A 13,017-nucleotide genomic window follows, 5' to 3' on the forward strand; every position below is an offset into this window, starting at 1 on the left:
CTTCTTCGCCCAAATTGTAAAACCAACTGCCTGGAAGAGGTGGTGGCTTTTCTATTCATGAAGTGCTGAGAGAGTCAATTGACTTCATGGCTCATTGTCGTCATCTCCATTCCTGCTAATCTCCCTCTTTACTCTATCATCTTTAATGGTCTTGATGTTCCACTATTCAGACTTTCATTCTGCAGTTTTGCTGTTACCCATTCCTAGTAATGTGTCTCTTCTATTTCACAGCCATACAGACTGTTTTTAGCTCTATCTAAAACCTTAAATCTGGTGTGGTAACATTATCTCTGGTGTAGAAATTACTGACTGTGAAGTACTGAAGGCATTGTCAAGACACTGAAGAAGGGTAGATTTTGTTTTATGGATCTGAAGGAAATGTTTAACTATAATGACTACAGAATTAATGATGCAATATCTTTTGACTATTTTTTGCTTATTTTTTTGGGGGGGGTGGGGGGTGGGGAGGGCTATACTTTATATATAAACCTAGCAAATTAGTGCACATTCTAATAGTTTTATTTATTTTTGCCCTGATTTTAAACTGAATAATATAGTGCTAGCTCCCTAGCATATCAGTAAAGCAGTTAGTTTCTCTTTAACTACAGGCCAATTAGCTTAACTTCTATTCCAGGGAAAATCCTAGAAACATTCAAAGAGACTATATGTGACAAACTTGCAGAAGGCGTGATACTGAATGACAGCCAGTATGGCTTCATCGCAGGCAGGTCTTGTCTAGCCAACCTCATTTCTTTCTGTGATCAGGTGACTCATCACCTGGATGATAGAAAAGCAGTTGAGATCATAAAACTCAACTTCCAGAAAGCCTTTGACCTGGTATCCCACGTGGTACTGATCAGAAAATTGGAAGATATTGAGCTCAACTGTAGGACTGTCAAGTGGGTGTGAAACTGCTTGCAGGTTAGAACACACAGTCCAAATTAATAGATCAGAGTTATCCTCGCAAGATGTGGGCAGCGGTGTACCCCAGGGTCTGGTACTTGCCCAGTGCTGTTCAATATCTTCATTGACCTGCATGAGAGGAGTGAAAAGCCCATTCGTGAAGTTCACGGATGACACCAAGATATGGGGTTGTGCGGACACACCCGCAGATAGGCTGCAGATACAGGCAGACTTAGACAGGCTGGCATGTTGTGCAGAACAGAACCAGATGAGGTTCAACATTGAGAAATTCAAAGTGCTGCATCTGGGAAGGAAGAACCCCCAGCACACCTACAGGCTGGGCATCGCTAACCTGACCAGTGCTATAAGTGAAAGGGATCTGAGGGTAACAATAGACCCCAGCATGAGTATGAGCTGGCAATGTGACGCAGTAGCTGCTAGGGCCAATAAAACTCTGGCATACCTCAATCAGTGCATCTCCAGTAAATCCAAAGAAGTGATTCTCCCACTTTACTCAACATTGGTGTGGCCACAGGTGGAGTATTGCATCCAGTTCTGGGCACCACACTTCAACAAGGACCTGTTAAAACTCAAGAGGGTCCAGAGAAGGGTCACCCGTATGATCAGGGATTTGCATGGCAAGCCATATGAAGAGAGGCTCAGGGATCTCGGACTCTTCAGCCTAAATAAAAGAAGGCTGAGAGGGGACCTGATTGTGGCTTACCACTATATCAGAGGCGTACATCAGGGGCTCAGTGAATAACTGTTTACCAGGGTGCCCTGGGGGAAAACTAGAGACAATGGCCCCAAACTCCTGGAAGATAGTTTCAGGCTGAACATTAGGAAAAACTTTGTTACAACTAGGGTGTCCAGCCTATAGAACAAGCTCCCCACAGAGGTGTTGCAGTCATCTACCCTAGAGGTCTTCAAGAGAAGACTGGACAGTCACATAGGTGAGGTCATCGGACCCCAGATGTCTTTCCTGCTCATGCAGGGGGCTGGACTCTGTGATCCTTTAGGGTCCTTTCCGGCCCTGTGATTCTAAATGGGAGAAAATTGTGTTATGTTATATATGACCATATGCCACACCATCTGCACCCCCTTTTTCAAAATCCTAGATCCACCCACGCATGCAATATTGCTCTGATTTAATTTGTACAGGCTGTATCCCTGGTCTCACAAGAGCAGATGTCATGTTCACAAAACCTAAACTGTAGAAAGACATTTTATAGGAGCTGATAAGAGGAGACTATGGGAAGAAAATCTGATTTTGTTTGTCAGTGAATGGGGGTTTTTAAAAAAATTTAATTCTAATGTAATGTACTGTGTTAGAAGTACATCGTGTTAGAGGTTAAGTTTTAGGAAGAACATATCTGGAAAAGCTCAATATGCTCACGGTTGGTACTAGGGGCATGCGAAACGGGCCATATTCGATTCAAATTTGGCCCACATTGGGGACAGTGATTCAATTTGTTAATTCAGATCACTATCCCCGATTCAACTGAGCCAAATGCGAATCTGAAGATTCAGCGATTCAGACAGACACAGCTTTGAATGTTGTGTTTTTTTGTTTTTTGTTTTTTTTTTTACAAATCTTCAGGTACCAGGCGCAGCTCATGAACGCTGCAATGATGGGGTGGATGGAGTGTCCCACAGGAGTGTGGGGGAGGGTCCCTTGCGTGCTTGGCAGCGAACCTGGATGTGGACTGGAAGTACTTCTGGTCCACTTCCGGGTCAATGAGGGAGTGTACGGGGGGGCCCCACCCCCTCTGGCTCAGTGATTGGCTGCAGGGGGCCCCAGGTGCCCCCCCAGACCCAGGAGGGACCAGTTGTCAAGCTACGGGGGTGTGGGGTTGCCCACCCACGCTCTCCCCGGCAGACCCAGAAGTGAACCAGAGCTGCTTCTGGTCCATTTCTGGTTCCAATACTGAGCATGCTGGGGACCTCCCCGCGCTCCTGTGGGGCACCACATATGGCCCACCATCTCAACATCCACAAGCCACCTGGTATCTTTGAGGCATGTAGAAAAACCATTTAAAGCTTTGTCTATGTCTGCATCGTCAAATCTCTCCGAATCGATTCAAAGTGTTCCGATTCAATTCGGAGAGATTAAAGGGACTCCTGATTCAATTTGATTTGTATTTGGAGATTTGACTATTGAATTGCCGCCAAATCAGATCAGCGATCGAAGCTTCGCATAGCCCTAGTTGGTTCCTATGATAGTTGCAGTTTAGCTCCAATAGAGATTGGGGTAGAAAAAGATGGAGGAACTAGTATATTTGCAGCAAAGTATGTGTGAAAAATTTTATGGGTGAATAAGGAGCAGAGCTAGGCCAACGAGTGCTTTTGAATATCCTTCCTATATATTTATTAGATGTTAAGTGTCACAGGGAGGAGTCCTAAGGGTTGCCGTGATCCCCCTAGTGCCCCCTTACTGTGCCAAGTTTGCTTCCAAGCATCCTCAAATCTCGCTCGCTACATCTTGGTTTTAGATATAAATAAAACGGAGGCTGCCTTTCACCCTCTTGGTCACGATTCTCCTGTCAGCAGTGTCCCCGCTCTGTCCTGGGGTCTCGGTGCTCCTCAGCCTTATGGGCTATGCGTGGCTCCAACCGCCCCTTTACCACGCCCCAAGCCTCACAGATGTACCGGACGTTGTTTGGTCTGTCTCCCCACTGCGCCCCATCTGGCGCTTGTCAATCGCTGCCCCCTTTGCTCTAAGGCTTCTCTCGCCGCCCCATTTCTTTGGGGCTGCGGTCTGTGCACCCCAAAATGCACCCTCTGGCAGCAGGGTCCCCATACTACCATGAAGCCCCTTTGAGGCCTCCTCCAACCCCTAATAGCCTCACCCAAACCACCAGTTGTAAACCATAAGCAGAAAACTCAAGCCCCTAGGCTGTAACATGCATCTCTGCCAATTGGCTACAGTCATTCTTCCTGCCATACCAGAGTTGCTCCATCTTCCCTCAGTCTCGGGCCATACCTGCAGTCTGGCCTCTCCTCTTTGCTCAGTGCAGCACAGCTCCTTCCCCTATGGCTGCCAGCAGGGAACTCCCCTGCCTGGCCTCAGCCTGGGAGTTGTATAGGAGCCAAGCCCTGCCCCTTCCGGTCAGCTGACTCCTACCGGTTACCCTGGCAACCCTCAGCTGGGCTTCTTACTTACTGCACCACAAGTAGCAGGCACTCAGTGCCCTGCTATATTAAGCAATAGAAAAAGTTTCATGTCATCTCATTATGTACTTTGTGCTTTTGATTCGCATGCTACTTTAAGGGCAAGAGGTGTTCAGATGTTTCGAGGCACTGAACCAAAACAAATTGTGTCATTTTAATTTGCACCAGAAAGTAATAAAAGTGTTTTGTTTGGTTTTTTTACAAACTAAACCTATGTTTCCCTTCAGTTGTATAAATATACTTTATAGTTCATTTAATTTTTACACATACATAAAAGCTCAGGGTGCCAACTCATTATTTTTAAACAGCACTTACTGACTGTGATAAATACATAATTTATTTTATTTTTTAAGTGTCTGGGTATAGCACCCTGCTGGTGAAGAGGAGTTAGTTTTTCATATCAAAGCTTAAAGAAGAAGTTAATTATTGTGTCATAAAATAGTCATTTGCAAGCAGTTATGTCAAGGAGGATGTAGCACATGGCTATGTAAGAGAAGTGGGGTATTAAAGCCTACACTCAAAGTTAATTAGTGTAAAATAGATGTAAGTATTGTTGTGAAGGATCATGAAACAATTATGGACCCAATTCTCCCATCTTGATAGCTTCGTGATAAAAGTAACACCACTGACCTCAGAGTTGACCCCTTATTCTCATGATATGAGTGCAGTAAGACGCAGACCTTCTTTTTTCAGTACCATATTAAAGTATTAAAAACTTGACACCCTTTATTTTGATCAGGCAGTCAAAATGTTCAATGTGGAAAAAAGAAGCTCCCTTAGACTTATGCAGCGATTCCTCTTACACCTTACAAGTGAGTAACATTACGTGTGGATTATACAGCAGTAGTCCTTTTTTCCCTTAGGAGGCTTATAAACATTGTCAGGAATCACAAGGCAACCCATTCAAATAGGCTGGGAAAATCGATTTATCTTGGTTTACATTCGTCTTAGTTGTGATATGTAGTGGTGGGTAGAGAGGTCTAAAGACAAAGCCACTTCATTTTGCATTTTAACAGGATGTTAATTATCTAGTGGGTGATTATAACTGTAAAACAGAAACAGTGGGTTTGAAGTACTTTGTTTTTGGAAAACAATAAATACATTAGAAATTCCAAAGCTTAATTTGAGCTTTTCTGAGTTTCGCTTTCTAGTAGAATGGTTTATTTATAGCAAGCAGACCCAGTAGAGGGGAAGGCTGCCTAAAATCATTCAAGCTTTACATTAAGAAATAATAATTGATTTTATTTCCCATCATTTAAAGAGTCTGGTATCAGTAGAATGGGACGAGATTGTGTTCCAAAGTTATCGCTGACAGCTGTGGAGCAATCTCTTTTTTTTTTTTTCCTTTTTTTTAATTAGAATTCATTGTAAACATTATCAGAGGCTGATGAAAAGATAAGGTTTAATGTAGCCTCCATTCTATTCTGTGATTTATTAGAATATGAATGGAGAGGAAGGTCTGTTCTCTGACACTCATTTTCATCATGTTGTAAGATCCTGGATTCATGGCAGCAAGTCTTTCCTAAAAGCACACACGGGTAGAAATGTGTGGAACAAGTCCCATACACAGCAGAGAGGACTTATGCTTATGTTACTGTCACTGCAGTCTTCTCTATTGATCTCAGCTGAACGTTTCTACTAGTAGCTTTAAAGCATTGCTTTGGAGATGAAAAAAAGCCATTTGTACTTCTGTTATCCCAGTATTAAAGTGTTTCAAAGTAAAAACATCATAGGGTGTTCCTAAAATAACAGAGGATCCTCATGTATGCCTAGGAACAGAAGACCAAATCCATTGCCCATTCAAGTCAATTTGTAAATGTTTTTCATAGTAATGAGCCAGTATGGTCTTTCCATTGAACAAGCTTCATGTAGTGTAAAGACTTTTCTTAACTTCTAAAGGTATGGGTTCAAGCTCATTTTTCATCACAGACAGTTACAAATATAGTGTCCTTTCTTTATATTGAGGACATACAACGTACTAACACTACTGTAGCTACATCATTTTTAACTCGGATGCAAATTATACCAGTGTGTGGAGCAGACAGACAGTTCTCTTCAGGTAGTTGCAAAAGTAGGTGGTGTTTCACCAACTTGGTACTCATTACCTGGGGAACAGATAATACCTGGGACCAAACTGCTACCCTGAGATAGACTCATAATGCCTTATGTAAATTTACTCATACCCAATGTAGAAGTTCCAGAGTAAATCTACACCAGTCTTCCAGCCTTACAGTCTATGAACTAAGGTAGGTCTATACATTGTACATGTGTGTTATATGTTACACTAGTGTAAACATGTCATGTTTCAGCAGTGCTTTCTTTATTCTTTCTTGTAAAATTTATATATATTTATATATAATTTTTACAGGCACTATCCTGGTTGTAGACTTTTTCCTTCCTTATGAATAATTGATATTGTTTCAGTTTTCTTCATGTCTTGCCTTCCTGTTATATTTTCTGATTCTCTTGGTTGCCTGGGTTGTGTTACTGATTAATACGCAAGGTGGTAGAGCATTCCCTTCTTGTTCAGTGCTAATGCATTTATTATAAGGTTCACTAACTTACTTGTAATGCTGAAGTTATTTTCTTGTGTATGGTTAAATTTTACACTGGTTTGTTCAGTTATAAATGTTTAGTGCTTTATTCACTAAGAACTGCGTGTTTATATGAGAGGCTGAAAATGTGAGTGGTCATGGAGAAGGAACGGTCATTCCCATGTTAACTATTTTTTATCAATTTTTATCAAATTTAAAGTGTACATTAAAGGTTATAAGATTTTTAGTGCCAATTTTCCTTATTTTTCTAAGTCTTAAAATTCTTGACTATGTTCTAGATAAAAACTAAATCCTGAAGAATTTAACTAGATCATTAATACTTTTTTGTAGGATTATTCATCCGAAAGTAAAAACTTGTTCTGTTTGGAGCCTAATTCTTCCCCTGAGGATGGATACCTTCTGCTGGAATTTTGTGAAGGCTTACACAGAATTTCTGAGGGAGAAAATTTTGGACCCTTTAATTGTAACAAACCTGTCTGGGCTTCTGCTTCACCAAGATGTAGGTTCTATAGAGTCTGATGGCGGTTTAATTCCCAGACGTTCTGAAATAGCCTCTGATTTTGGAGTTCCTCAGTTTTTGGGAGTCTAGTTTGAGTGGCTACAGGCATGTGTTTTAAAAGTGCTGTGTACTCCAAAGAGCTGCTCAACATCAGTAGAAGAAATGAGTGCTTGATGCCTCTGTGTCTAATTTAGTTTTGAGATGTTCAGTCTGAAGACCCTTTGAAAATGTGACCATAACAGATTATGTCATGGCCAATGGGGGTGACAAATTCATTTAGTGAAAATAGGAACTGTGTCCTGCCAACTTTCATCCATCCTAAATTGAACTCAAACAGAAATTTAGTTTCATGTTGGAAAAGCATGCTCATCACTTTCCTAATTTCCCCTCCAGTCCCTTTAACTGCACTGGCACTGCATTGCTGCAGGCTACTGTTTTCCTAAACTTGATATCCTTGTAGCCCTGTGCTCTTGGAAAGCCTTAAATCTCATGTCATTTTTGGGTTTGTGGAACAATCCTATCTATCAAAATTTCAAAGAGGTGCCACTACTGCTTTTAAATGCTGTCACATGGTAGTAGCGATAGTTTTCTTATTGCTGTGACACCGAAAGGGAAGGCTGATTTTAAAAAAAAAAATAAAAAAGTTCTTCCTGGAGATTGAAAAAAAATGCAGGCTCTTTTCCCTGTGGATCCCCGACACAGATGGCAATGAAGAATGAACAGAGACTGGAGCCAAGGAATGTTGGTAGCAGTACTATAGTTCATTTTTGGGTGCTTCCTAACATTAGGGGTGCAGCTATAGTTTCCCTGGTATTAGTTCATACAGTCATAAGAAAGTAAAGATGGAGATTCCACAATCTCTCTAGGTAGACTGTTCCAGTGCTTCACCAGAGTGAGAATGTTGCTCCTAATGCTCAACCGAAATTTCCCCTGCTGCAGTGTGAGGCCATTGCTCCTTGTCTTGTCCCCTACAGCCACAGAGAATTCACTAAAGAGAGTTGACATTTGGCTCTGCAGCCAATCCAGCACCTCCAGTTTATAGCAGAATTTAGGACCTATATAACCAAAATTTTAATATATAAGGAATTTTCATAGAGGCTTGTATTCCCTCTGCTTATTTTACCTCGCTAAATAACTACCGGTAGAATAGAAATCGGTTCCCTTTTCCCCAGAAGCACCTTAGGTGAAGCACAACTCTTTGGCAAGGGTATATGTACATTAAAAATGTATAGTACATTAAAGATTACACAGGCAATTTTTCCATTCAGAATAAGCCAGGGGAGGTGGGGCAGAAGGGTTGTCTCCTTCCCTTGATAAATAGTTTAGGTGGGGAAAGCATGGTTTATTGGGGCACTGGTTTACTATCTTTGAAGTCTGTGCTGTCTCAGAAGATATTGATCTAGTCTTTTGTGATGGAGAAAATATCTGAGACGTTTGAAAAGTAGAAATGCACTAGAAAGTAAATTTAAATACAAGGAACAAAAATGTTTAATCCATGACAGCTTAATCTAAAGAAGGAAATTGAACAGAGTTATTTTGTGATTAAACCTCTTCAAGCAAAAGAGAAGGCTCAAGTATAGTGCTGGGTGCAGAGGATTCAAACGATAGATCTTTTTAGATGCAAATGGGATTTATGCATTGATTTTTGTCTTGTAGGTTTCCCTTAAATTCGCTGTCTTCATTCTAAGTGTTCACTATGGATCTTAGGGTAGAGTTCACATTCAGTATTTTGTTAGCAAGTAGTTATTGGTCATATATTATTAATTAGATGCGTGATCTGTTTATGTGTGCAACAAGGTCAAAATTTGCTTCATTGGAAGGTTTTCAACTTTTGAGTGCACTTGACAGCCGATATAAAAGACAACTTCAATAAATAGTCTTCTGTAGGTGACAATTTATTATTTGTTTTATCATGTTATTGTATAATAAGGGTCATGATAAAAATGATTAAGATGATAACAAAGATTGGAAACTACCCATAGAAAACAAAGGGCAATTATACATATGCTCCAGAAGCAGTGTTGGTGGGGAGCTGGGGTGGAGGTGGGGGTGCTTTAATTGAAGTGGCTCTGAGAGCCACTCTAATCAAAGGGCCTGGAGTGGCATGTGTATCAGCATCCCTGTACTGAAAAGTGACGCCGGGGGCACTTTAACTGAAATTCATTGAACGAGCTTTAGTTAAAAAGCCTCCTCCACCATTTTTTCAGCACAGGGACACTGATACACATGACGCCAGAGTCCTCTGCAGCTCAGTAATTACCACACTCCAACAGACTAGATTAATCAATTCTGCTCCAATACACTGTAATTAAAGCGCGTCAGAGCAGCCTCACTGTACATGTACAGGCACCCATAGTGTCAGATTTTGGTTATCTTTGCTCTGGAACACCCTGTTGGCATTTCAAAAGCAGAAAAGGAGTGTGGTCATGAGACCTAACATAGACTTCAAAGAAGGTTGGGTTGTTGGAGTGCTGTAATCATGTCAGGAGTCTTCCCCTTCCATGCTACCAGGGATCTGAAACAGATGCTCAGTGGATCACATGCTCCACTTCTAAAAGTATGATTCCTATGGTGTCAGTTAAAGCACTGTCTGCTTCAACACTCCATGCAGAATGCCTATGGTTACTGCTGCTTGAGTACTATAACATTGCTCCCTTAGCACCTCCACATCTGTGACCTTAAAAGTTATAATTGATTCTAATATATCATTGCATAGGTACAACATTGTTTCTTATCATTGGCATATGCTTAAATTGCTTAGATTGCTTTGTGTACAAGTATCAAATAAAACCACAGAAACAGTAAACAGCTTTTTAATAGTCTTTGGAATTGTTAAGAAGTACAGATTTAGTGGACACAAGCAGAAAGCATAACCAACTCAGTGTTTCAAACTGATCGATCATTTACCTGCAAACTGTGCCTGAAGAGAATAACTAAAGATGTTAAAATGTCAGATAAGGACTAACAGTGTCATTTTTATTAATCACAGTGGAGGGAAAAATATATGATGATTGAGTCTGGACAACTGGAAAAGATGGATTTAACTTTATCAAAGTAGTTATAATTACAGAACTGAAGCATAGGGTTCCAGTGTGCCAGGACTTTTAAATGTGCAGTGAAACCCAAACAGAAAAATTTAGATCTGTGTTTTATGGAATATACCTACCTCAAAAGTTTGGCAGATGTGTGGTTCTGGGCAAGGGTTGATCCAGAGGGGATGTAGTGGCATGACTGTACCCTCATTTTGGATTGGATCACTTTCTGGGAGCTGCTGGGGACTTTAATAGAGTCCCCGTAGCATGTAAAATTTCCCTCCTTCCCCTTTGTGCTCAGAGGAGAGTCCCCTCGCCTGTCTGCTGGTACTGCTTTCTCTGCTATCCTGGGGGCTGAGGAAACTTCAAAGCTGTTCCTGCCCACTCCAGGTGGGCTGGATGGTGGTGGGCTCACCTGGGAATTGACGGCAGGAGACTCTCTATGGGCAGTGGGGAGAACCCACCTTCCCATGCCCACTCCCGCCCGGGGTGAACAGGCAGGATGGGAGAACCCACCCCATCCCCATCTCTGCTGCTCTGGCTGTCCCAACTGAGCCCAGCACCCTCATAGGCTGGTTGAAGAGGAAGGTGGGGTTTTGAAGCTTCCCCTGGCCCAAGACAACAAGGAAAGCAGTAGGAGCAAGTGGGGGAGAGTGGGAAGGGGAGGGAAAAGGATGTGCCTCTGAAAGTGAGGGAAGTGGGGGGTTCTTATGTGATTTGGGGACTTCCAAAAAGTCCTCCGGGGATCCAGCAGTGTGGTCTGCCCATACAAGTGGGTGGTGAGGGAAGGAATCTGGGATTGGGATGCAGACAAGCCTGCAACTCTCTTGCACCCCCACTTTTGCCAAATTATGGATCTGCTGCTAGTTTTAGGAGTTTTGGTTTGGGCCATGATAGGGCTAATGGCCAGTTGAGAAATTTGTATTGTGATTTAGATGGCCTTGATGTCACCACGATCCGCTGGCTGGGGAACTGGCTCTGCGGTAGGACCCAGAGGGTGGTGGTCAACAGAAGCCGATTGTCCTGGTGCGTTGTGACCAGTGGGGTCCCACAAGGCTCTGTCCTAGGGCCTATACTGTTTAACATCTTCATCAATGATGTGGACATTGGTGTCAGAAGCGGGCTGGCCAAGTTTGCCAACAACACCAAACTCGGGGGTAAAGCATCCATACCTGAGGATAGGAGGGTGATCCAGGCAGATCTGGACAGACTCATGAAATGGGCGGAGAAGAACCTGATGGTGTTCAACACTGAAAAGTGCAAGATTCTCCACCTTGGGAGGAAAAACCTGCAGCATGCTTATAGGCTCGGTAGTGCTACTCTGGTTAGCACTACGGACGAAAGGGACTTGGGGGTCATGGTTGACCACAAGATGAACATGAGCCTTCAGTTTAATGCTGCAGCTAGTAAAGCGAGCAAAACACTGGCTTGCATCCATAGATGCTTCTTAAGCAGATTCCGGGATGTCATTCTTCCCTTGTACTCGGCCTTGGTGAGGCCACAGCTGGAGTACTGCGTCCAGTTTTGGGCTCCACAATTCAAAAGGGATGTGGAGAAGCTTGAGAGGGTGCAGAGGAGAGCCACACGCATGATCAGAGGTCAGGAAAACAGACCTTATGATGAGAGGCTGAAAGCAATGGGGCTATTCAGCTTGGAAAAGCGCAGACTTGGGGTGATCTGATGGCCACCTATAAGTTTATCGGGGTGCTCATCAGGATCTGGGGGAACATCTGTTCACCAGAGCGCCCCAAAGGATGACAAAATTGAATGGTCACAAACTCCACTGTGACTGGTTCAGGCTGGGCAGAAGAAAGAACTTCTTCACTGCCTGAGCCCCCAAGGTTTGGAATAGACTGCCACCAGAGGCGGTTCAAGCACTCACTTTGAACGCCTTCAAGACGCATTTGGATGCTTATCTTGCTGGGATCCTGTGATCCCTGGTGACTTCCTGCCCCTGGGGCAGGGGCTGGACTCGATGATCCTCCAGGGTCCCTTCCAGCCCAAATGTCTGTGAAATCTATGAGGGAGAAATCACTGCCTCCTTTGTACTGCAAAGTACTTAGAATCAATTTTGGTTAAGCCAAAAAGCATGTAAAATGTAGGGCTTATTTTGTATGAGTGGGCACAGACCTACATGCCCCAGGATGGAATTCAGTGTGCAAAGTGTACTTCATGAAAGCCAGTTGTCAGGCAGAGAAGTACTGTGGACAGAGGAAAAAACGAGCAAGGAATTGAAGCACTGACAGTTACAAGCAGAGTTGGGTTGGGGTAATTGTGCAAACTGGAACATTTGATACATATCTCTTTTTGGTCCTTACCTCTTCATTCCTCTACTTTTATCTCTTGCAGATTTCCTGACTCTTTAATATTCTTTTGGGCTCGTGCTGTTTCCACCGTCATCGTTTCAGCATTTGAAGCACTAGTTTGCAACCTGCAACCAGTGTGAGGTGTGCCTGTGTTGGTGTGCCATCAGAAATGGTCTCTTGAAGAAGTTTGTAGTCTAGGCCTTTGTTTCTTTCTTGTTTTTTAAATGTTGGTTTCTCAAACCCAAATACCTTTGAAGGGAAGATTAAAATAGTGCTCTGCATGAGCAGAAGACTGAAGAGGCAAAAAATATAGAAAAAAAGTGCATAATTAAAGCACACAAATTTAACTATTAAGAACTGGATGGAGATGAAAAGTTATGTGGGGAGAGAAGAAGAAATCGGGACAAAGTTGAAACCCTAAGAATGGAGATGGTTCAAAGAAAAAATAGAACTTTTTTTGCAAATTGTGGTTGATTTTCTGGGCAAACCTAGAGCCTGGTACAGGTGAATAGTTCCAGCCACTGTGCAGGGGATCAGCTAGGTCCTTTACT

At 42.7% G+C, this 13,017-nt stretch overlaps 1 protein-coding gene across 8 annotated transcripts in view; it reads left to right on the forward strand.

The window, feature by feature from the left end:
* The window catches only part of TPK1 (thiamin pyrophosphokinase 1), a 642,382-nt gene that overhangs the window by 370,282 nt on the left and 259,083 nt on the right, over positions 1-13,017 (forward strand). For 5 of the 8 annotated variants that reach the window (XM_090050014.1, XM_090050012.1, XM_090050013.1 and 2 more), the window contains one exon: positions 4,814-4,886. The exons of the other annotated variants lie outside the window; for them this stretch is intronic. In XM_090050014.1, the coding sequence (XP_089906140.1) occupies positions 4,814-4,886 (73 nt within the window). The remainder of the gene's footprint in view (positions 1-4,813; positions 4,887-13,017) is intronic. 8 annotated transcript variants of the gene reach the window in all.

The sequence above is a fragment of the Crocodylus siamensis genome, chromosome 5 (genome assembly GCF_052110815.1).
Source record: "Crocodylus siamensis isolate JL-2025a chromosome 5, ASM5211081v1, whole genome shotgun sequence".
NCBI classification, from domain to species: Eukaryota; Metazoa; Chordata; order Crocodylia; family Crocodylidae; genus Crocodylus; species Crocodylus siamensis.